This window comes from Benincasa hispida, chromosome 1 (assembly GCF_027475165.1).
Source record: "Benincasa hispida cultivar pf3 chromosome 1, pf3_genome.v1.1, whole genome shotgun sequence".
Taxonomy (NCBI): domain Eukaryota; kingdom Viridiplantae; phylum Streptophyta; class Magnoliopsida; order Cucurbitales; family Cucurbitaceae; genus Benincasa; species Benincasa hispida.
The window spans coordinates 10,934,031-10,959,958 of record NC_143478.1 but is presented as its reverse complement, the minus strand read 5'-3'; the positions used below and the strand labels follow the sequence as shown (position 1 = coordinate 10,959,958).

The following is a 25,928-nucleotide window of genomic DNA, read 5'->3' as shown; positions in this document are numbered from 1 at the left end:
TTCTTTTATTTGTTGTTCAATCGGATCTTCATTCGAGACCGTTGGCTTCTCCGTAATATAAACGTGGCAATCTTCTTGACTGTGAGGAAAAACAGCATCTTTTGCTTCCACCATTTGAAGTTCGCTCCTTCGAACCGGAATGGACGATTAAGGTCAAATGTCATAATATCGTTCTGATTTGAAAGGGCCATCACAGCAGTGGAAGAGGAACGTGAACCGGAATGGACGATTAAGGTCAAATGTCATAATATCGTTCTGATTTGAAAGGGCCATCACAGCAGTGGAAGAGGAACGTGTCTTAAAATTGTTGGAACTGCTACCCTCCGATGGGAAAGATTTGACAACAATGAACAGTCACAAACAATAGTCGTCAAGAAAATGGAACCTGCAAAACAAAAACTTGTTACAGGCTGAGTCGCGGATTTCGCTCTCTTTAAAATGTTTCGAGGCTCTCCCAAGTGTGCAAGCAGTTCTACAAAATGGCCACACCGTCCCCATGATAAAACAACCCAGAATATATAAAACTGTCTCGATCAGAGATGGACTGTACTCGACCAGAAAACTCACAATCGTCATAATTGAGATGCTCAGAAAACGAAAAATAAAAGGATTTGCAAAAGAATGGAATGTGAATGATGAAAAATGAGATGATCAAACTGCTAAAAAGCATGTGCCTTTTATAGACCTCGAAACCAGAACTGTAAGACGCAGGAAGTTATGTGGACCAGAAATCGGCGGAAGACCTTTTCTTTTATTTAATTAAATAAAAAAAAGAATAATGATTTTTTAATAATAAAAAATAATCACACACGCGTCGTACTCGACCAGACAAAAATGGCAGGCATATGGGATGTCCACTATACCTACATTTATCTATCTCTCCATTCCCTTTAAAACATAGGCATCTCTTGTTTTATTTGTTGAAAAACAGACAACAATTGCCCAATCAACAACTTCTTTTATTTGTTGTTCAGTCGGATCTTCATTTGGGACCATTGGCTCTGTGAGGAAAAACAGCATCTTCTGCTTCCACCATTTGAAGTTCGCTCCTTTAAACCAGAATGGACGATTGAGGTCAAATTTCATAATGTCATTCTGATTTGAAAGGGCAATCACAGTATGGCAGAGGAACGCATCCTAAAATTGTTGGAACCGCTAGCCTCCAATGGACAAGATTTGACAACAATGAACAGTCACAAACAATAGTCGTCAACAAAATAGAACCTGAAAAACAGAAACTTATTACAGGATGAGTCGCAAATCTCGCTCTCTTTAAAACGTTTCGAGGCTCTCCCAAGTGTGCAAGCAGTTCTACGAAATGGCCACGTCGTCCCCATGATAAAACAACTCAGAATATACAAAGCTGTCTCGATCAGAGATGGATTGTACCCGACCGGAAAACTCACACTCATCAGAACTGAGATGCTCGAAAAACGAAAAAAAAAGGAGTTCGCGAGAGAATGGAATGTGAAGGATGAAAAATGAGATGATCAAACTGCTAAAAGGCTTGCGCCTTTTATAGGCCTCAAAACCGGAACAGTAAGACGCGGGAAGTTGCTCGAACCACGAAACCGGCAGAAGACCTTTTCTTTTATTTAATTAAAAAAATAAACAAATAATAATGGTTTTTTAATAATAAAAAAATAAATAATAATGATTTTTTAATAATAAAAAATAATCACACACACGCTGCACCTGACCAGACAACAATGGCACGCATGTAGGATGTCCACTATACCCAAATTTATCCATCTCTCCACTCCCTCTAAAACATGAGTATCTCTTAAGGCCCAAACCCAAAATATATAAAACTGTCTCGATCGTAGATGGACTGTATCCGACCGGAAAACTCACACTCGTCAAAATTGAAATGCTCGAAAAACAAAAAAGAAAAGGAGTTTGCGAGAGAGTGAAATGTGAAGGATGAAAAATGAGATGATCAAACTGCTAAAAGGCTTGCGACCTTTTCTTTTATTTAATTAAATAATAAACAAATAATAATGATTTTTTAATAATAAAAAAATAATCACACACGCGTCGCACCTAATCAAACAACAATGGCACGCATGTGGGATGTCCACTATACATTTATCTATCTCTCCACCCCCTCTAAAACATGGGTATCTCTTAAGGCCCAAACCTAAAATATATAAAATTGTCTCGATCGGAGATGGACTGTACCCAATTGGAAAACTCACACTCATCAGAGCTAAGATGCTCAGAAAACAAAAAAGAAAAAGAGTTCGTGAGAGAATGGAATGTGAAGGATGAAAAATGAGATGATCAAACCTAACCAGAAAACAATGGCACGCATGTGGGATGTCCACTATACCCACATTTATCTATCTCTCCACTTCCTCTAAAACATAGGTATCTCTTGAGGTCCAAATCCACAACTCATGATTAGAGTATAAAAAGGAGGTCTCACTCCCCAATGTTAATAACATGGGATTCTCAAAATACCTTTTTTTCTTTTAAAACTTAAATTTTCACTAACAAATTCCAATATCGATGATGTCAACATCTTCGGAATTGGGATTAGTTGCATCTATTGATATATGATGAATTATGCCATAACTTTCTTAATAAATTTAAAACAGCCTACTTCAAGTTATGGTTTTTATAATGTGGAAAATAAAATAATTTAATTGCTTTTATCTATAGGAGCTGAGTTGTTATCTTATTGAGTTAATAAGAATTCCACATAGTCCATAGTTTTCAACTTTATTAGTTCAGGGAAAAAGAATGATTTGATCTATTGAAAGCAACTTCTGCAAAAGGGTAGTTGCCTTGCTATTTTCTTCTCTTAGTTGTTATTGTTATTATTTTCAAAACTAAAACGGTGTCTAATAAAACATTGATCTTTAAAAAAAAGCTAAAATAAGCTTATGAATTTTAATTGAGTTTAATAAATCCCTAGAGTTTAAAAATGTTTTATATATCTTAAAACTACAAATTTTGTATCTAACCAGTCTTAATCTATTATATACATAATTTACTTTTGTGTCTTATAGTCTTGAGATTTCACTTTTATGTTTAATAGATTTGTGAATTCTAAAAAAATGTTGAATATGATAGTAGCTTATTAAATACAAAATTAAATTGTGTTGGCTTTTTAGACACTTCAAAATTCATCAATTGTGACCTATTAGGAACAAAATTAATTAGACAGAAACTTGAAAGTTCCAATCATAAACATTGTCAAAACAAGCATAACTCAACTAGCACACGGATGTGATAGCGATCAAAAGGTTTATAGTTCGATTCTTCCTAATCCTATTGAACTCATATATATATATATATCCTAAACATTTAACCGTGTTTGCCAACGCATGAGCTTAGTTCAATTGACATAAAATTTAAACTCCCGACTACGAGGTCAGAAGTTCAAATCCTTTAATTCATATGTTATTGAACTCAAAAAAAAAAACAAAAACAAAAACAAAAACAAAAATCATGTTTTTTTAAACAAAGTTGGAGTTCAATAAACATTTATTAGGTGTTTAAAACATAAATAATTTAGGTCTCATTTTGATAGCTATTCGATTTTTTTACTTAAACATATAACTTCTGCTTCCAATTCTATCAATGTGCTTCTTTATTTTGGTATCTACTATGCAATCCAATTTTATAAACTAAAAAAAGTAGTTTTTAAAATTTTGTATTGTACTTTTTAAATTTGACCAAAATTTAATTGCTTCTTGAATAGAGATAAAAACTATGATAAAGAAATTATGAAAAACAATTATAATGTTTAAAGATAAATAAAGAACTAAAAACTAAATCGTTATAAAGTAAAATCTTAACTATATATTTCGCTACTTTTATATATATATATATATATATATATATATATATATATATATATATATATTATAATATGTAAGGTGAAAAGATTGAACTTGAAACCTCAAAATTGATAATATCCATTCATGTCAATTGCACTAGGTTCATATTATATCAATACTTGAGTTTAATTTCAGTTACATACACCCACCATTTTTTCAAAAACTAATAAAATATTTAGAAACGCACCCATTTCGCAAAAGTCTTTTTAAGTTTTGGACGAAATTAAATCCATTGAAATACAAAATTGACAGTTGAACAAATGTTTTGAAATTAACTCACAAAATAAATTTCAACAAAAATCTAAATTTGGTTTACTTTTCTATTAAATGTCATTAGTTTAATACTATACACTAGTGTACATGAAAATATTTCAAAATTGTCAACCTTTCAAATGAAAATCTAGCGGAAAATAAAAGTTGCAATAGTTATTTAAGTTTAAAGTAAGATTAAAACACTTATCAAGATTTAGATGTGATTTAGAATGTTGAAAGTACGTAGTGAAAATTCATTGAACTTGCCTAGTCATAATTAATTTTGATTTTTTTTGAAAATTTAAAATTGTTTATTTAAATTGATTACTAGGATGGAGTTCAAACCCAATGTCAAAAACCCCATAGTATATAAGGGGGAAAAAAGGGTTAAAATATTAGTGTCTCTAGACTTTCAATGGTCCAATTTCAGTCTAGGTGTATTTTTAATAAATCTTAAAATTACTCTTATACTTTTAGTAAATCTTAAATTCAATCCTTCAAAAGTTAAGTTGTCATTGAAATTAGTTAAATAGTAATAATAATTTTCATTAAAAAAACCATTATATTGAAGATATTTTTACAATTTTAAAATGTTAATAAAAACTTAGCACGAACTAATTTTAAGATTTTTGAAAATTCAATAAACAGACTATTAGATATTTGGAAAGAAATCAAAATAAACTAAAATTAAAAATAAATAGACTAAAATAGTATTTAAACCAGAAAAGATTCAAAACGTTGTTTTAACCCAAATAAGAACTAAAAATATCTACAACATTTCTTTGGAAAGGTAAGGGTGCAAAATTCTCCACGTGGCGAGCACACAGACGTTGCTTAAGTAAATGAGAAAAAAAAAAGAAAAGAAAAGAAAAAAAGAGACCAGCACTCGAGTAAATTTATTACCTTACACGACTCGGAAGCTGATAAAGCAAGACCCCAAAACGTGTCCAAATGTTAGACAAATGTCTTGCCATTCAGCCACTCACAGTCCGCCACGTCATGAAACAACAAAATGATAAACGACGTGTTGAGACGCTAAGTTTGACTTCTGGGCATGTGGCAACACCTCATTGGCTGTCATGTGACAGGTAAGGGTTACTTGTCCTTCGGCAACTGATCTTATTGGTTGCTAATTTATTATTATTTTTTAAGAGAAATTTATTATTGTTGTTTTATTCGATTTTTTTTTTTTAATAAAAGAAATAAAGAAGAAAGCTGAAGTGGGGCACCATCCTTTGGTGACTCGACCTAATCCTGACAATATTCTTTCTTTATTTTTTTTTTAAAAAAATAAACTACAAAACTCTAGAAACCATTTTTTCCTTTTAATTATAAACTCAATAATATTAAACAGAAAAATAGTTTTGTCTCAAGATCAAGACAATTCTGCACTGAAAATAATAATTTTAAATTGATAACAGTTTCCAAATTAAATAGTATATAAAAATATTAATATTGAAATATGAGTGTGAGAGGACATGAACGACATGATTCATGTACATGATATTAATATATTATAGAGATATGGACCTAATTGACGAAAATTATTTTCATTTAAAATACTTACATTATAGAAAAATATTTTTGAGTCTCAAGATCAAGACAATTCTTCACTTCAATATATCACACGTGCTTTGATTATTTTTCTTTTAAAATTACTAATTCTCTTAACAATTTGTTATTTTCATCCTCAAATTTAGCAGGGAAAAAAAAAATCTGGCTGTTTTAAGCCAAACCACGTCCACCCTTTTTGGCAAATATATAATTTTGAAGCTCAGAACTTTTTTACTCAGAACTTATGGTTTCCTTACAAAAATTAAGTTCTTATTTGTCCCTTAAATATGGAAATATAGTTTTTTTTCTTTTTTTAAAAAAAAAGCTTTGTGACAATGTATTCAATAAGGTTAGTGATTTGGAGTTAACGTATACTTTAATCAATTTCTCTAAGTTGTTAAAATATTTTTATTAGTCAAAGTGAACTTAGTTTAACCTAATTGAATGTACTTCATTCCTAAGTCAAAAGTTTGATCCCACCTCAAAATTGTTGAACTAAAAAAACTACTTTTAATTAATATTTAATAAAAAAAAGTATTTTCATTAATTTTTTAGATCACTCATGATTATTTTTACGTCCTTTTTGTTTTCAAGAAAAGGAAATTTCTTTTAAAGATTTAATAAAAAGAATTCACAAATAGAAGTGTTAATGTTGCAACCAATTCATGAATCTATATTATGTTTTTTTAAAAAAAAATCATGAATCTATATAAAAATAAGATTACGAAATGAAATACCTCATTATTTCTCATATGCCTCAAGTTGTCTCACGATCAGATCTACGACTTGGCCTCAACTGTAGAGTCAAATATCGTAAAATACTTGTATAAATGTTTTTAATGAAAAGCTATGCAAAATATGATCTAAAACAAATTAGAAAAAGGGGGGAAAATTATCACTTCTGATGCAGACCTTATTACATTCACAAGGCTAATCAGATCCTATTACCAAAAAGAAAATTAAAATAAATCATAAAGTAAATTACAAGTTCAACCTCACTCAACCATCACACAGTTCCTTGTCGAGTCCCCATCCCTTCGTTCTTATCTGCAAACGTAAGACTTTATGAACCCTACAGAAGAAATTTGTGTATCAACAATGGAAATTGAGAACATCAGATGCATATGAATCTCATATCAAATGACAAACCACTGTTCATGTAATTTTTAAAATTAACGGGAAAAAAAAGTTAAAAGTAATTTCAAAAGTATCAAGAAAAAAAAACCGAGGAAGCAAAGCAAATGCCAAAAGAATTAAAATTTAATTTAATTTAATTTTTAAAAGGGGGGGAGAAATTCTCTCTTTCTCTCAAGGACCCCACAAGCCTTGGATATATATGAGGCATAAAATAAATGAGCAAATATATTAGTGATAGTACAAATCATTCACTCTCGTAACACCTGGTTTAGGAATAAAGCCTTGTGGTAACCAAACTGAATCTTAAGCAGCATGCTAAATGATGATGCTGAATATTCTCCTCCAGCTTCCATGGCAGAGGCTTTGGCCATGAGAAAGAAGAGTATGAACAGAAGAAGGTTCAGCGAAGAACAGATCAAATCACTGGAGTCAATTTTCGAGTCTGAGTCGAGGCTTGAGCCCAGAAAGAAGTTGCAGCTGGCGGGAGAGCTGGGTTTGCATCCACGCCAGGTTGCAATATGGTTCCAGAACAAAAGAGCTAGATGGAAGTCAAAGCAACTTGAACGAGACTACAGTGTTTTACGAGCTAATTACAACACTCTAGCTTCCCGGTTTGAAGCTCTTAAGAAGGAAAAGCAAGCTTTGACTATACAGGTATTTGTTCTTTGTTTCTCTAGGAAAATACTGGCTGTTACTTGTTTTTGCTAATCATTGTTATTTCTTTTATTTGGGCAGTTGCAGAAGCTAAATAATCTGGTGCAGAGGTCTATGGAGGAAACTGAGAGCTGCAGGGGAGGTCTATCCGTAGAAACCATTGATGGCAAATCAGAAAATGGCCACAGAACTAAGTATGAGTCTGAAGTAAAACCTTGTGTGTCAGCTGAGGAGAAATCAGGACATGAATTAGAGGTTCTTTCCAACTATGGTAGTGGCATAAAGGAAGCATATCTTGGATTAGAGGATCCCCAGCTCAGGGAACCTACTCAAGGCTCCTTGATATCAACACCAAATTGGAGCAATTTAGACTCTGAAGGCCTTTTCAGTCAGTCCAATACCAATGGCCAGTGGTGGGATTTCTGGTCGTGAAAAGTAGAGCCACCCAAAGAAACTATAGAGGAATTGTAAACAAATAAAATTCCAACTTTTTAAATAGATCATCCTAGCAATGATTTTGGCTCACAGGACGAGGAACAGTTAAGAGCATAACGACTTCTATCAAGGATAGCAATGACTGAAATGTGGTTGTTTCAAGCACTGATGCTCCAAATTCACCACAATTTCAGATGGAATTCAGAAAAAACCAAACAATTCGGTGAGCAACTCTAGGAAATACCACCTGCAAAGAGTGTTGCCTTGGAAAACTGAAAAAATATATGCTCATATGCAGACAGAGATGCAGTCTGGAGTGTTTTCAGTGTGTGAGAGTTCTTCTTCTTCTGTTTTTTTCCCCTTTTTCTGTTTGGTTGGTTTGGGGTAGGGATGGGGGACGACTATGAAACTCTTTATTCATATGCTCAGTTATGAACTAGAACTAGTGCTCATTTTATACAAAAAGAATCTCAGGTTTTTCATGCTTCTTTTGATTAGTGATCTAACAAAAGATTGAATCCATCCCATAAGAAACTAGAGGAATAATGTCAGTAAAATCTAGATTTTGAATGGTCCAATTTGATATCATGGAGATTATTCCTCTGCTGAAAATAGCTAGAAGATGTCCATCTTTTTCTATTGGAGGTTCTTCCATAGATAATTTAATCATGTAAGATAACCTAAATATCATCTAATGAAACCAATAAAACAGAACCCGTTAGCAAGTCAATGTAACTCATATTCGGCCACTAAGAACTAAAAGGCTGAAGTAGCTAAAAAAATAACCAAACATTTTTCCATAAACTAAGGTGGATAACTTGACCCTTCCAATCTCATTTTATCTTGTCCCCTCTCCATATATCTTAATATTAAAGCATATTATCATCTTAAATACTTTTCTCATGTACACTTAAAACCGGAAATTTTCAACTATACGAAGCAAGTATGAGAAGACACAAACCACTTTAGAGGCAGACCATCAAACTGTGAGATTCCATTTTGACTAACCGGTGCAAAATCCTAGTTAGCGAAGGCTTTTGAATGCGAATCAGCAAATGATTGTTTTGCATAAGGAATATAAGACGTGGAACTCCAACTTTACATCATGAATTTAAAGTTTTGTTTTATATGAACGCAATGCAAAAATTACCCTTGTACTTGATCATTTTGCTACACACTTCATCTATTTTCTGAATTTTCGAGTCCACATATGTAATGACCTGTACAACTTCATCTTGGCTCACCGACATGAGTTGAGTTAAGTTGGTATAATATACCAATTCATTGTTTGGCCCACCAACTTTAAATATTGGTGGAGTTGAGTTGGTATATTTTACCAACTCACCTCAACTCCCCCTTCTTCCTATGTTTTTAATGACTCCACCCATTGGCCACTGTCACACTCCGAGAATTAACTTCGAGCTTCGACAACCACCTCCGATGACAACTCCGGTGACCAACTTCGGGCTCCGACAACTAACTCCGTTGACAACTCCGGCGACCAACTCCGGGCTCCAACAACTACCTCCGATAACAATTCTGACGATGAAATCCGGACTCCAACAACCACCTCCGATGACAGCTCTAGCGACCAACTTCGAAAACAAATTTTAGCCTCTGAAAACCACCTCCGACAACCACTTCCGACTGCAAACTCCGATGAAAACCACCTTCGATGATCACCTTTGAGCGAGTAACTCCGATGACCAACTTGAGGCTTCGACAACCACCTTTGACGCAAACTCCGACAACCAACTCTAATACCACCTTCATGCGACTAACTTTGGGTTCCGACAGTCACCTCCGACTACAATCTCCAACGAAAATCATCTTCGATGATCAACTACGACGACCACCTTCGCTCAACCAACTCCGAAATTCAAAAACCACCTCTGATGACAAACTTTGACAACCAACTCCAATACACCTTCATGTGACCAACTTCAGGCTCTGACAACCACCTTTGACTACAAACTCCAGCAAAAATCATCTTCGTTAATCAACTTTGACAACCACTTCCAACTACTATAAGACTGATGACTCTTAAAGTATGTTGTAGAGTTGTTGATTATATAAAAAATATTATTTTGTCTGCATTAAATGCAATATTTATACGTAATGAATTCACATATTAAATGAGTATTAAGAATATTTAAACAAAAAGTATGTATGTAGTTGAAAAGTATGTAATATAAAACAAAAAAAAAACTATAAAATGAAAATTTATTATCTGGAACATTTTTCATCAAGAATTAGTAAAAAATAGAGATTTGTTCTCTGATGATCCTCCAAATTTAGAGGAAATGAAAGTGAAACTGTTGAAAAAATATGGTGATATTCCATTGGTTGTTACGATGATGGGGGAGATTTGATTAAAAAAATTCACAACATAGTAAAAATATAGAGCAACAATGGGAATAAGATAATAACGAAATTTATGGAGAAAAATTAATCAAAATCAAAAGTTTTGATTTCACTTTAGTTTCTCATTTTATTTAACCATATTTCTATAAGAAAAGTAATAGGTTAATTGTCGTTTATTGCCCAAAAAAGAAAGAAAGAAAAGTTTTAAAAATTAAAAGAAAAAAATTGAATCTATATTTTATTCAAACAAAGATAGGTAGAATTATTAAATAAAAAAGTTTCAAAACAAAAATAGTAACTATAAAAGCATATTTTATTTAGAGTTCAAAAAACTGCATTAGATATCCAGACATATGAACTCAACTCTATAGACATATGAACTCCAAACATATAACTTAGCACTCCAAACAGCCCTAACAATTATTTATGTGCATACATTGTTTGTCCACTAAAAACATTTTTCTTCACTTTAAGCATAAATAATCCCCTTTCTTCAATTTCAAATTTTCAACTAGCTCAGTTCATGTTAACCATAGATAAGAAAGCAAATTTTAGAGAATTACTTGAAAATAATATAATAAATCATGTTTTTGAAAAACCAATCGCAGAAGTAAGATTTTGAATCAAACTTTCTAAAATCTTGAAACACTGAATAAATTTCCATTTTTTTAAAATAACATTAACCGTGTGGATAAGAACTCACGCTTGAAAACAAGTGGTATTAAACTGTTGCTTTTTCCCCCCTCCTGATTCTCTCCAGTTCTCCCCCATCTCTATCTCTTAACCTCCCTTCCCCCCTTTTCTTGTACCACTCTACTTCAATCTATATCAACCTAGTCACGTCCACTGATAAGTTATAAAAACGATGTATCATGTAACCAAAAAAACAGTGACAGCACAACAGAATTTTTTAATGTGACAAAGGGCAGAGAAACAATTATTTCAGTTCGAAAAAAGCAGCAGTCCAGCTTCATTGCTGCTACTGGAAACTAATAAACTAAAAAGAAACAGAGTCAAGTTCATCCAGAACTTCGTTATACGCATGCGAATATCAGGAGGAGGAAAGCTAAATCAATAATCGTATGGTGATAATTTATAAGTCACGAGTACTGCTTCAATAAAAACTCCGGAATTTAATGTAAACAAAGTCAAATAAATCTGATAACAGGCAATTTTTCTTTTCTTTTTCTTTTTTTAAACATAAGATATTAATAAACTATGATTAGGACTTTAGAGCTTTAAAGTACAATTCTATCTGCAACTTTTTTCACTGATTAATTTACAATTGCTCAGTTCCATTACTAGTCCAAAATAAAGTAGACTATCTCCAACTTCCAAAAGCTTATGTATGATCCTGATCACACATTTTCAGCAGTCAATTTATAATATATAATAGCCCACTATAATTCACAAGAAAGCATGAGTTCTCCTAATTTGATCAGTTCTACAACAATTCAGATATTTGCGAAATTTAGTAAGATCATATTTAATTAAAAAAAAAGGGGGGGGGGGGGGGGGGGGAACAAGACCCAATTCTTGAAAGCAGAAGTTCACTTGAAATTCACATTTGAATGAAAAATTATTTAAAATTCTACCTTTCACAGGCAGCCCCCAACCGTCCTTTTCATTTCTTTTACTTTTTCAGTTTTCAAAAGGGACAAAAAAAGAAAAGAAAAACAGAAGGAAAGTAAATCCAATGCGAGATGAAGCAATTTGGATTAAAAAATAGTAAATGGATAGCGTTCTTTCAATGCGGATTTAATGCGATAAGTCAGACATCATCAAGTGGTACAGCAATATTAAATGCTCTGCTCACTGTATACTAAAACAACTTTTTATGAGCACAATTTCTAGAGGGTCACGGGGAACCTCAATGATGGCAGTATTAATCGCTATAGTGAGTTCAATTCTAGGACGATAGTTAAATGCCACATTCACGGCCAAGATTCCAGTTTCCCAATGCTATGCGATGAATGAAACCCTAAATCGTTATCTGCTAACTTAGATCATATTCTATTTCGTTCAGATTCTAAGGAACATGCCGAAAAGAAAATCAATGCAATAAGAACAGTTAGACATCACATAAGTTAATCGGTATTCGTTATAGAAATTTCATGATATAAAGCTTGAATGGCAGCTTGAAAATGATGGAAGAGGAGGATCAAACCTTAGATTGGGAACTTCTTTGCTTTCGATAATAGAAATATGAGGCGCCGCTGCTCCACGATTTCCCGCTGGAATTCGCAATACATAAGCGCGGGTTTGGACCTAATATAGACGATCAAGGCTACATTCGGATTCGGAATCTTTTTTTTTTTTTTTCCTGAAAAAAATAATAAAAAATACTAAACTACTTACAATAATTATCTCACTTTTGAATATAAAATTTTAGCGAATTTGAAAATAATTTTTTCGAAGAGCGAGCAAAAATTGAGTGGTAACACGATCAATATTGTATAATGGTAAAGATATAATCAACTTAGCAGAAGTGAGTTTAACTCGTGTTAATTCGCGTGGTCTTCCTTATTTAAGGTCAAAAACATCGATCTTCCATGGTGTAGTTATTGTACTTAAAACAATGATTAAATAAAGTCTGGCTGCACTTAACTCCATGCTTTTTATTCTTTTACATATTGATAACTTGTACAAATACAAGTTATTGTAGCTCAAAAGTTGGAACAATTAGAGTCTTTAATGATAAAATCTCATCATTTTTAGAGAAAACGCATGGAATTACTCAAACACTATAACACACATGCAAAAGAATGTTTATTGCTAAAATACTACAGCACTAACGCATGATATTGTAGGATCTCAACAAATATTCTAAGTGTCGTAGGCAAAGTCTAACGCATGGGGCACGTCGAAGGGATTCAACACAGGGAAGATTCATTGATTGAGGCTGTTTGTGTCAAATCACCACTTGCAAGCATGGGCATCTGCAACAAGTGGTGTCTGAAAAGCATCTGAGTGTCAGGCGGCTGACTAGGGTATGGAATTTAATGCTGCCCATCATCAAGTTGGAGAAGACCGACATCTATAAATAGAAGAAATCCCACCAGATGAACGGATCTTTTAGCTCATTGCATAATTTTGAAATTTTGAGACCTTAGAGATGTGTTGTGGTGAAGAGAAGAACAAGAGGGAAGAGAACAACCACCATCGCCGATCAAGGAGTGGAGAAAGCTGAGCTCGAGAGAGACATTTTTTCCAATTCTTCCACAAGTGGTTGTACACGAACTAGAATTGAGCCAAAAAGGACAAGAGGTTGTACTCTGCGGCTTGACTCTTTTCATTTCATCTATTTATCGTTTTCATCTTCTTATTTGATTAAGTGTTGGTTTTGTAAAGACAATCAGTTTCTTTATAAATTCACATATTTGATCTATCATACTTCGCCATTGTTTATTTCTTGTTTTATGTTGGATGCATCTATAACTTCATGCAAAATTCCATTTTGAAACGCTTAAACCAACTAAATCAATTGGTAAAAGCAGCTTTAGCTTAAATTATTCGATAGAATAAGTAAGCCAACATCAAGTTAGAAACGCTTAGTACATCTAGAGATAGATGCATTGGTGTTTTATTGCATCCTGTGACTGACTCATATATCCTAGAGACAGGTATTGTATGATATTCGCATTGATAAGTGCCGAATAGAAGTCTAACGCATAAACGGAGATAAGCAAGTCATCTCATACGCATCATATTCTTGTGCATGTACATCTAACTTAGATCGACACATATCACTTGCATCAAACTCCATTTTCACACAACCCCTTATTCTCTACTTGACCCTTTTGTATCTTCTTGCACGCACACAGCAGCTAGTGTAAATAACTCATTTCTACATTCACTTAGGATATTTCTACAACAGTTACAATGCAAGGTCTGCGTTAGCTTTAATCTGAATCCCTGAGTTCGACCCTGGACTTACCAAGAACCCGAGTTGGATTTATACTTGGATCTAATTCAGGAAAACTTGAACGCCTATAGAGGAGTGTCATGCGTCCTGTTGCACATCATTAATGCATCAACGCGTCACTAACGCATCATAAACGTATCAACGCATTATTCACATTTACACTTATTTTTCCAATTACTTTATACAATATACTCCTAAACTCGAATCCCGAAATCAACAAACAAGTTTTTGGCGCCGTTGCCAGGGATTCAATAACAAAACTAACTAGAAATTTTGCTTGTATCTTTTGTAGGAAAACTGTAGCTGAGGGAGTATTACAAGCTAAGCCGAAGCTTGTAAACGTTTATGAGCAGGGAAAGCACTCCTGAACTTGTATACGACCCCGAAGTTGAAAGGACCTTTCGACGAAGAAATCGATCTAATCGTCGCTGTAGGTTAAGGCAACAACTACTTAGACAACAAACCAGACAACAACAAATGGCGGACGAATAAGCGAATCATAACTTATCTCAACAGCTAGCCCATACTGCGTAAAATCCTATCATAATGGCAAACAGTAGTACGCGTCTCATGCGGGAGTATGCGTCTCCTGTGTTGTATGATTTCTCACCAGGGATCATATATCCAACGATAAATGGGACAAGATTTAAGATGAAATTTGGGATGTTACAAATGCTCCAAACAGCTAGAAAATTTGGTGGTGCTCGGGGAGAAGACCCTCACGCCCACATGAAACATTTCCTGGAGATGTGCAACTCATTTGTGATTCCTGGAATCACTCTAGAAGCTATCAGGCTATCTTTATTCCTATATTCTCTGCGTGACGACGCAAAGCAATGGGTAAGTTCTTTGGAGCCTGGAGAGATCACGACCTGGGAAAAGTTGGTGGAGAAATTCATGCAAAAATACTTCCCACCCACCACAAATGCAAGAAGGCGGAAAGAGATCATGAACTTCGAGTAGGAAGAATTTGAAACCTTAAGTGCCGCATGGGAGCGCTTTAAAAGATTAGTCAAGAATTGCCCCAATCGTGGATTACTGTTAACCATCCAGATGGAGACCTTCTATGGTGGATTAAACAAAGCGTCTCAAATGGCAGTCGACACAGCTGCAACTGGCGGCATTATGGAAAAATCTTATAATGAAGCTAAGGAAATACTGGACCGCATAGCCAAGCATAATATGGAATGGGTGGATGACACTTACGACGCAAGAGCAGAAAGGAAAAGGCGGTCTCAGAATGTGAATTCTATTGACTCTAATGCAATAGCCACGCTTTCTACACAAATGGCTACTATGACAAACCTTTTGTAGAATATGTCACTGGGGAATGCATCAAACCCGCAAAAGGTAAATAAGGTAGAAACATTCGTACAGCCCATTGTTAGTTGTGTGGGCTGTGGAGATCCCCATTCCTACTCTGATTGCTCACAAAATCCGCAATCGGTATGCTTTATTAAAAATAACCCATTCTCAAACATCTATAATCCCGGATGGAGGAACCATCCAAATTTCTCTTGGGCAGGTAATCAATAGGAGCCATACCACCCAGGGTAAACTAGCAGCAAAAGCAAAGACCGCCGCCTGGATTCCAGCCAATACAGCAGCCGCACCAACAATCCTTTAATAGAGGAGGTCATGCGTCGAGTTCAACATCTCCATTTGAAAACCTTTTAAAGGAATATATCGCCCAGAACGACGCATTGCTAAAAAGCCAAACGTCTTCCATCAGAAATCTGGAGATACAAGTGGGGCAGATTGCCAGTGAGTTGAAGAATCGGTAGCCAAGAGTCTTGTCCAGCAACATGGAAACCCCCAGGAAATAACAACGGAAAAGAACAATGTCATGTGGTGACATTGCGAAGTGGAAAAGCTCTTGCTGAAAGAACCATGAACCCAAGAACCAACAATCCTTCAAAAGAACTTAACACACGCCTAACGACATTAGAAGATCAAGAAGAAAGGACGCCTGAATCCACAAGCCATTCAAAGCCAAGCACGTCTAACGCGAGAGAACCTGCAGTGCAGCTAAACGCACCATTTCCTAGACGCTTGATGAAGAAGAATGATGAACATCAATTTAAGTGTTTTCTTGAACTCTTGAGGCAACTGCACATTAATATTCTACTTGTAGAAGCCTTAGAACAAATGCCAAAATACGTCAAATTTTTTAAGGATATTTTGACAAAGAAGAGAAGAATCAGCAAGACGGAAGTAATTGCGCTAATGCAAGAGTGCAATGCGTTAGTCAGCAATAGATTACCCAAGAAACATAAGGACCCAGGAAGCTTCACAGTCCCATGCTCAATCGGAGGGTTGGACGTAGGACATGCGTTGTGTGATCTGCGAGCAAACATTAACCTCATGCCACTCTCAATCTTCAAGAAATTAGGAATTGGTGAAGCACAACCCACTTCAACTCGCTGATAGGATGATCACATACCCTGAAGAAAAGATTGAAGATGTTCTGGTAAAAGTTGACAAATTCATATTCCCAGCGGATTTCATCATCCTAGACTATGAAGCAGACAGGGATGTACCAATCATTCTTGGACGACCCTTTCTAGCCACTTGGAAAGTATTAATAGACGTGCACAAGAGAGAACTGACCATGCGTGTAGACAATCAGAAAGTGAAGTTTAATGTGTTAAACGCATTAAATTTCTCAGATAATGAAGAATGTCAACTGAACAAAATAGAGTTGCCTGAAGAAAAAGCGACCCAAGTGTGTGAGGTCCTTGCGTTGGAAGAAAACATGAAGGAACTTGAGCCATCAAGTCTGAGTGAGCGGCAGACGAAACCAACACGTCCATCATTAGAAGAACCACTAGAACTAGAACTGAAATTGTTACCTAACCACCTTAAATATGCTTTTCTTGGAACAAAAAAAACCTTACCTGTAATTATTTCAGCAAATCTTTCCGAGCCTAACGAACATTCTTTTTTGCAGATGTTGCAAAAGTGCTGACATCCGTGGCATCAGCCCATCTTACTGCATGCACAAAATCAGGCTAGAAGAAGGGAATACTGGATCGATTGAGCCTCAACGAAGGCTGAATCCCATAATGAAGGAAGTAGTCAAGAAAGAAATCTTAAAGTGGTTGGACGCAGGAGTAATCTACCCTATATCCAATAGCAGCTGGGTAAGCCCAGTTCAATGCATCCCCAAGAAAAGAAGAACAACAGTGATAGTCAATAGTAACAATGAGCTCATCCCTTCAAGAACTCTCACGAGTTGGCTCATTTGCATGGATTATAGGAAACTCAATGCGGCAACCAGAAGGACCACTTCCCTCTTCCATTCATTGACCAAATGCTTGATAGACTGGCTGGAAAAGAATATTATTGTTTCCTTGATGGATACTCCAACTATAACTAGATTTTAATCGACCCAGAAGATCAAGAAAAGACGACATTCACTTTACCCTTTGGAACATTTGCGTTCAGACGCATGCCCTTTGGACTATGCAACGCACTTGGAACATTCCAAAGGTGCATGATGCCAATTTTCTTTGACTTCTTGGAAAAGATCGTTGAAGTTTTTATAGATGATTTTTCAGTTTTTGGAGACTCATTTCAATCATGCTTAGATAACTTGGAGGCCGTCCTCGCTTGATGCGAGAAAAAAAATCTTGTGTTGAATTGGGAAAAATGTCACTTTATGGTGACTGAAGACATTGTTTTGGGCCACAAGGTATCTAAAGCCGGGTTGGAAATTGATGAGGCCAAGGTAGATGTCATAGCTAAACTTCCTTCGCCATCAAATGTAAAAGCTCTACGAAGTTTTCTAGGACACGTTGGCTTCTACCGAAGGTTCATAAAAGCTTTTCTCAAATTGCGTGACCTCTGAGCGCATTATTAGAAGCGAACCGGCCCTACAAATTCAATGACGACTACTGCAACGCATTTGAAACACTGAAGTATGCATTGACTACAACTTCAGTACTAATAACACCGAATTGGACGCAACGTTTCATTCTAATGTGTGACGCAAGTGATGTTGCAGTAGGCACCATGTTGGGGCAGAAAAAAGGAAATCTGATACACCCCATCTCTTATGCGTCCAAGACACTGAACGACTTTCAGGAACACTACACAACCACGGAGAAAGAAATACTGGTTGTAGTGTTTGGCATCGAAAAGTTCAGATCTTATTTAGTTGGTGCATTAGCAACCATCTATACAGACCACTCAGCCATTAAGTTCCTAATGAGTAAGAAGGATGCGAAACCAAGATTAATTAGATGGGTGCTGCTATTGTAGGAATTCGACATCGATATTCAGGACAAAAAGGGGACTGAGAATCAGGTGGCCGACCACCTGTCCAGATTAGAGAATCAGGAAATACAAGACCAAGAAAATGAAATCAAAGATGCATTTTCTGATGAAAGCTTATTCAAAGTTGAAGGCAGGGAACCTTGGTACGTAAACATAGTTAATTACTTAACTACCAAATAATTCCCCGAACACTTCAACTCTTAGCAAAAGAAACGGTTGGTACACGATAACAAATTCTATTTTTGGGATGAACCGTTTCTCTACAAATAAGGTTTCGACTCCATCATGCATCGATGCATTCCAGAGGGAGAGACACAATGCATCCTGGCTTAGTTTCATGACTCTCCTTACAGAGGGCATTTCGGAGGGCAAAGAATTGCTACGAAGGTTCTTTAAAGCAGATACTTCTGGCCTACCCTCTTCAAAGACGCAAGGGAGTATGCTTGCAAGTGCGACACTTGCCAACGCACTGGAAATATCTCATCAAGGGACACGATGCCTTTGAATAATATTCTTGAAGTCAAATTATTTGACGTCTAGGGCATCGATTTTATAGGACCTTTCCCCCTGTACTACAGTCAACAATATATCTTGTTGGCAGTAGATTACGTATCAAAGTGGGTGGAAGCAGTAGCTTTGCCAGAAATAATGTGTCGAATGTCTCTAAGTTTCTCACCAGAAACATTTTCACACGCTTTGGAACACCAAGAGCCTTAGTGAAGTGACGAAGGTACGCATTTCATTAACCGCATCATTTGAAAATTGCTTGCCAAATATAATGTCAGGCACAAGATCGCTACCACATACCACCCGCAAACCAACTGTCAAGCTGAGGTATCGAATCGGGAAATAAAATCATTATTGGAAAAATTCGTCAGCGCATCGCGGAAAGATTGGGCATAGAGGTTGGATGAAGCACTCTGGGCCTACAGGACTTCCTACAAGACTCCCATAGGTATGTCTCCATACTTCTTAGTATTCGGAAAAACTTGTCACTTACCCTTGGAATTGGAGCACAAAGCTTTCTGGGCAGTAAAGAAGCTGAATTTAAACTTGGACGCTATGGGCAATGAACGCAAGCTTCAGCTCAATGAGCTTGAGGAAGGTTGGTTGAACGCATACAAGAAGAACAAGCTCTACAAGGAGAAGACCAAACGTTGGCACGACCGACACATTAGTAAGAAAGAGTTTGTTGTTGGCCAAAAAGTTTTATTATTCAATTCATGATTGCGTTTGTTCCCAGGAAAATTAAAGTCAAGGTGGTCAAGACCATTCATTATCAAAACAATCTTTCCCCACAGAGCAGTAGAGTTGACGAGGGAGGATGGCACAAATACCTTCAAGGTAAATGGGCAAAGAGTGAAGCCTTACTTTGAAGATGGTGTAGAATGACAGAAGTCATCCCTCATATTACGTGAAGCCAACTGAGGCTTGCATCGAAGCATCCCTGCGTTCACATCGACACATATTCATGGGACGTTTCGTCTACTTTCATTTATTTTGCATTATATATTTTTGTGTTTACTCTGTTTGTTTGCTTGTCTTTGCGTTACGATTTAAGTTAATTAATGATTGTTATTGCTTTTTTATTTAAGAGATTTATTTAATCTAAAAAAAAACTGTGTACAACTGGAAAAAGCTTAGGATGGGAATAAAACTAACGCGTTGGACTTAAGCCAACGCATGGCCCAAACTGAAAAGACGCATCTCGAAAGCACAAAGCACTCGATTACCTAGAAACTCTAGGCACGTCCTTTCATCTGCATAATAAATGAGGATGTCAGGTGCCGCCTGACGTCACCACGTCCTCTCCCGCAGATCTATAAAACGCAAACTTTCGAGATTCTCTCTTCTTCTACCTCTTTTAACCTTACTTTGCAAAAACCCTAGCTCCCGAAGCTTTACCGCCCCTTTGATCAAGTTCGCTACTCCGGTCAGCCTTTAGCAACAATGTCTTCAGTATCTGACAGCCAAAACCAGTCATTGAGCTACAGAGGTGGGTCGCTGGTAAGTTTCTTTTCATCTTCTTCTGCTTCAATGTCACTTCTTTCAAACCCTCACCGAACCTTAAAACCTCCCTTTCTGACCAAGCCTTCGCACGACGGACCCTCCTCCATATCCTAGCGACCATCTCAGTGAAACCCATCGAAACCACCACAAATCTGAAATCCTCTAAAACCCACCAAAAACCCAAAACTACCGCCAATCTTAAACCCAAAATTCCCACCAAACCAAGGCGGCAGCGCCCTTCTACCTCTACAGCTGCCAAGAAGCCCTACACACAACCCGCCCTACCATCATTTATTCTGACTATTACGCTGGTGGGTACGACGCATGACCCTATTCCCGCCCATCTCCACGCCGCACCATCGCCCATCGTGCGTCCACTTCCCCCCTTATCCATCCAACCCTTAGCCACCATTTACCCCATTGAAGCAAAAGAAGCTAGCCAACCTCTTCAGCCGCCTTCACCCATTATCATTTCATCTCTCGGGTTGCCGCATACCCCATCCGGCATCCCACCAATCACTCCCCCCAGACCCAACTCTGATAGTCCCGCGTCAGAGTAAAATAGCACGAAACTTGCGGAATTGGCTCGAAGAGACGAGCAAGAAGTTTTTGGAGCAATTTTGGCAAGTTTGAATCAGGGCCAAGTCGAAGAGGAACAAGTGATGCGTCCTGACCCAACTGACGCATCACTTGAAATTGATGAAGCGGAGCGTTATGTGATGATGCTTGAAGCAAAGTTGGAAGAAGAAGAGAAAGGGAAGTTGGCCCGGACGCATCGCAACCTCGTCAATCTGACGCGGATGAAGGGCCATCGAAAGAAAAGAGAGTGATGAGAAAAAGAAAATTAATTTTGGAGGATGAAGAATAACAGTTCGTATCTGGTCCTGAGGGTGCAACGCATGAGAGCTGCTTAAGGTCTAGAGTGTTGGAAAAGGAATTGGAATGGTACCAACCTGCATGACAGGGGCGAAGGAAGTCTGCCCTCCAAAAAGAGTTGGAAAATGAATTAAGGGAGCTGGCACAGGAAGCCAAATCACATGAGGCGGGCAAACACAAGGTAACTATCGTGTTACCTAAAAATATCAAAAGAAGAAAGTGGCAATTTAGTGACATCCTTGCCGAGAAGGGCTTCCTCCCCGAACGCAACCCATTGCTGCCATATATAATCGAAACTGTGGACGCAATAGGTTGGGGTCAACTATGCATTGGGCACACGAGGATTTGGCCCAACCTTGTCCGCCAATTTTATAGCAGTGAGTTCAATATGGAGAAAAATACAGTGTTCGTTGATGGTGTTTTGGTGCGCTTCTCAGCCGACAAAATTAATGAATTATTCAATATTACAAGCAACCCGAACACAGAGGGAAACCGCATCTTGGAACATCCAACTCCAAGCCAGATAGAAGATGCGTTAAGAGTAGTAGCCAAACCTAGAAGCACATGACAAACATCAAGAAGTGGAGTAAAGATCTTAGCTTCCAGGAATCTGAAACCAAACGCAAACTTATAGTATTACTTGATTAAGAAAAGTATCATGCCTACAATGCATGATGAAACATTATCAAGAGAACGCATCCTGGCCATTTACTGCATCATGCAGTGCATTCCTCTAGACGTAGGGAGGATAATAATTGACCAAATCAAAGCCATTAAAGCAAAACCACGAGGACAACTTTACTTCCCTTGGCTGATCTGTGCGCTGTGTGAACGCGGGGCATCCCTCTGGGGGATGATTATGAGGAAATCGATGGTCTGATGGATATCAAGTTAATCAGGCATCTGCTTCGCGGTTCACCGCACCAGCCTGCCCTACCTCGCAAGGACGCGACAGCCAGACCTCGACCCTCCCAACGCGACCCCAAAACAAGACGCATTCGGGTGATTGAACACAGCGGTGAAGCTTCGAAAAATGAAGATTACGAAATGGAGCATGCGTTTATTGATGAAGAAGTGCGGTCAGACTTAAACATCCCTCTCCCAAACTCACCTTTGGTCCCACAAGAAGGGATTCTTGATCCAACGCAGCACGGAACTACCAATTTAGATCAAGAAATCCCTAGTCCACTTCCTTCTTCCTTACCAGCTCCAATTCCAACTTTTGTACCTCCTCGAATTATTTTTTAACCAACTGGGTTAGGGTCAAGCAACACAGGAAATCTTGAAGATCCAGTTGAAAGAGCCAAAGAGTCAACACCACCACAACCACGCATTGATCTTGATGAGTTGAAAAGTTTCATTAGCGATTAACTCAAACCACTGGCTGCGTCCATTGAAACTCTTCAACAACAAAATAGGGTTCTAAGGGATTACATGTGGTAGAAAACAAGAAGAATGCAGGACCAATTCGTCTATACAACGCAATATATTAATCAGGTCCTGGTTGGAATGTTTGCCTTGCCACCGCTACCTGCTCACCTAAGGAACCCTTTGCACTTCATGGATGAAGACCCTGCAGAAGAACGCAAGGATGATACGTCAGCACAATAAATTTGGGGGTGTTGGCTACTTTTTTTTATTTATTAATCTTTTGTACTTGTTTGTTATGTTTGTTTATTCCATTACTGAGTTATCCAATGAAATGAATGAAATTTCTATCACTTTTTACCCATGCGTTTGTCTTTAGCATACCTTTTTTATTCTTTAGCTATTTTTCTCGTCTTGTGCGTTGTTTTACCTCAATGATATTAGTAATATGAAATTTATAAGTACAGAGTAGGCGTTAGGAAAATCAACAAAGCCTGAACTTTTCTAAAAAGTCTACATGTTTTCTTTCTAACGCATGTAAGCTCTAAATCAAAACTTCTTTCTAAATTCTCAAAGCCTTTTCAAAATTTTGTTTCTCTTTTAGCAATGAGGATTTAGTTGATCTCCAAAATTTAGGGGTGAGAGAAATCCGAATTAAGATGCATTCATCGAGTACATCAAAAAGAAGGAAACAAAATAAAAAGATGTTAAACGCAAACTCTTCTGTCAATACTCTAAAAGAAAACCTCAAATTGGCATGAGTTAAAAAATTGGAACAGGCACTTAACCGTAGTTGGATGCTCGCATGACACCCGTAGGGGCAAAACAAAACGAAGTTAAGTCTCCTAGACCAATGCGTCCCAAAACTCCGCTATCTAGTTTAAAGAAGCTGTATCTTGAAACGCATGCATGCTAGATATGAGTTTAGTTGTGAAGGGCTCTCACCCGTAGTTGGATGCTTGCATGACACCCATGAGAGCAAGCCAAAATGAAAGTGGGGCACCTGGAACAACGCATGGGTAACCCAAAATTCATACTTTTTCTTTTAACCGACATCTGTTTTAAAAGAAGAAAAAAAAAAGAGGAAAAGCATCTAACGCATTGCTGGTTTAGAAAAAACGAGAATGTTTTGAGAAACGAAAGGAGTTGTTGACAAAAGGGTTGTTGCACCTGAAATAAAACATTCTTCCTTTCAGAAAAGAATCAACCTACGTTACATTTTCCAAACTCCAGTCTCAAGCTTATAAGTGAATATGATGAGAGGTGAACCCTGCACACTAAAGACAATGGAGATAACAAAGAATTATTTGTGGAATGCTCGAGGACAAGCATTGTTCAAATTTGAGGGTGTGATAACTTGTAGAAATGCAAGTTATTGTGGCTCAAAAGTTGGAACAATTAGGGTCTTTAATGATAAAATCTCATCATTTTTAGAGAAAACACATGGAATTATTCGAACACTATCAAACTCATGAAAAAGAATGTTTATTGCTAAAATACTGCGGCACTAACGCATGATATTGCAGGATCTCAACAAATATTCTAAGTGTCACAGGCAAAGTCTAACGCATGGGGCATGCGTCGGAGGGATTCAACGCAGGGAAGATTCATTGATTGAGGCTATTTGTGTCAAATCACCACTTGCAAGCATGGTCATCTGCAGCAGGCGGCATTTGAAGAGCATCTGAATGTCAGGCGGCTGACCAGGGTATGGAATTTAATGCTGCTCATCATCAAGTTGGAGAAGACCGACGCCTATAAATAGAAGAAATCCCACCAGATGAACGGATTTTTTAGCTCATTGAATAATTTTGAAATTTTGAGACCTTAGAGTTATGTTGTGGTGACGAGAAGAACAAGAGGGAAGAGAACCACCACCATCGCCGATCAAGAAGCGGAGAAAGGTGAGTTCGAGAGAAACATTTCTTCCAATTCTTCCACAAGTGGTTGTACATGAACTAGAATTGAGCCAAAGAGGATAAGAGATTGTACTCTGCGGCTTGACTCCTTTCATTTCATCTACTTATCGTTTTCATCTTCTCATTTGATTAAGTGTTGGTTTTATAAAGACAATCAGTTTCTTTATAAATTCACATATTTGATCTATCATACTTCGTCACTGTTTATTTCTTATTTTATGTTGGATGCATCTATAACTTCATGCAAAATTCCATTTCGAAATGCTTAAACCAACTAAATCAATTGGTAAGAGCAGTTTTAGCTTAAATTATTCGAGAGAATAAGTAAGCCAGCATTAAGTTAGAAACGCTTAGTACATCTAAAGATAGACGCACCGGTGTTTTATTGCATCCTGTGACTGATGCATACATCCTAGAGATAAGTATTGTATGATATTCACATTGAGAAGTGCCGAATAGAAGTCTAACACATAAACGGAGATAACAAGTCATCTCATATGCATCATATTCTTGTGCATGTACATCTAAATTAGATCGACGCATATCACTTGCATCAAACTCCATTTTCACACTACCCCTTATTCTCTACTTGACCCTTTTGTATCTTCTTGCACGCACACAACAGCTAGTGTAAATAACTCATTTCTACATTCACTTAGGATATTTCTATAACAGTTACAATGCAAGGTCTGTGTTAGCTTTAATCTGAATCCCCGAGTTCGTCCCTGGACTTACCAAGAACCCAAGTTGGATTTATACTTGGATCTGATTCAGGAAAACTTGAATGCCTATATAGGAGTGTCATGTGTCCTATTGCACATCATTAACGCATCAACGTGTCACTAACGCATCATAAACGCATCAACGCATCATTCATATTTACACTTATTTTTCCAATTACTTTATACAATACACTCTTAAGCTCGAATCACGAAATCAACAAACACATATATTTTTTTAATTCAGTTTTAGAAAAATTGGGAGATGACAATTTTTTATTGGACAGTTATATGCAACCCAAGCAAACCTAATTATTTTCCTAATACTCATACTAAAGCCATCCAAAGCTGCTCTTGTCCAAGAGTGAGCAACAAAATTACAAAAGTGGTAATTGCACTTGTTGTGGGTGGATTCTAGTACTAGGGATAGAATGGTCAACAAATAGTAAATGAAGAGGAGAAGAATAAGACCGAAAGAGAGATGGGCCAGGTCGGTCTCGACTTCCATCAGAAATGGCCCAAGGTTGTTTGGTCCAACATAAGCTTCAAAAAGGGATGAAATCCTAAAAGTACGGTCTGGCCCATAAGG

At 36.9% G+C, this 25,928-nt stretch overlaps 2 protein-coding genes, 1 long non-coding RNA gene and 1 other non-coding gene across 4 annotated transcripts; 2 read left to right on the top strand and 2 right to left on the bottom strand.

The window, feature by feature from the left end:
• Window positions 1-6,453: 6,453 nt before the first annotated feature.
• On the bottom strand, window positions 6,454-12,724 carry LOC120067322 (uncharacterized). Its single transcript, XR_005478971.2, has 2 exons — window positions 12,412-12,724; window positions 6,454-6,726 (listed from the first exon to the last, which is right to left on the bottom strand). It is a non-coding gene; the product is annotated as an uncharacterized LOC120067322 (long non-coding RNA).
• On the top strand, window positions 6,922-8,345 carry LOC150038235 (homeobox-leucine zipper protein ATHB-12-like). Its single transcript, XM_090310306.1, has 2 exons — window positions 6,922-7,445; window positions 7,527-8,345. The coding sequence occupies exons 1-2, from the start codon at window positions 7,104-7,106 to the stop codon at window positions 7,875-7,877; spliced, it is 693 nt and encodes a 230-aa protein (XP_090166432.1). The 5' UTR covers window positions 6,922-7,103; the 3' UTR covers window positions 7,878-8,345.
• Window positions 12,725-14,715: 1,991 nt separating the features above from the next.
• Window positions 14,716-15,483, top strand: LOC150038233 (uncharacterized). Its single transcript, XM_090312503.1, has 2 exons — window positions 14,716-15,009; window positions 15,223-15,483. The coding sequence occupies exons 1-2, from the start codon at window positions 14,716-14,718 to the stop codon at window positions 15,481-15,483; spliced, it is 555 nt and encodes a 184-aa protein (XP_090168629.1).
• LOC150038234 (small nucleolar RNA R71) lies at window positions 15,103-15,206 on the bottom strand. The gene has a single exon (XR_016527429.1). It is a non-coding gene; the product is annotated as a small nucleolar RNA R71 (small nucleolar RNA).
• Window positions 15,484-25,928: the final 10,445 nt, after the last annotated feature.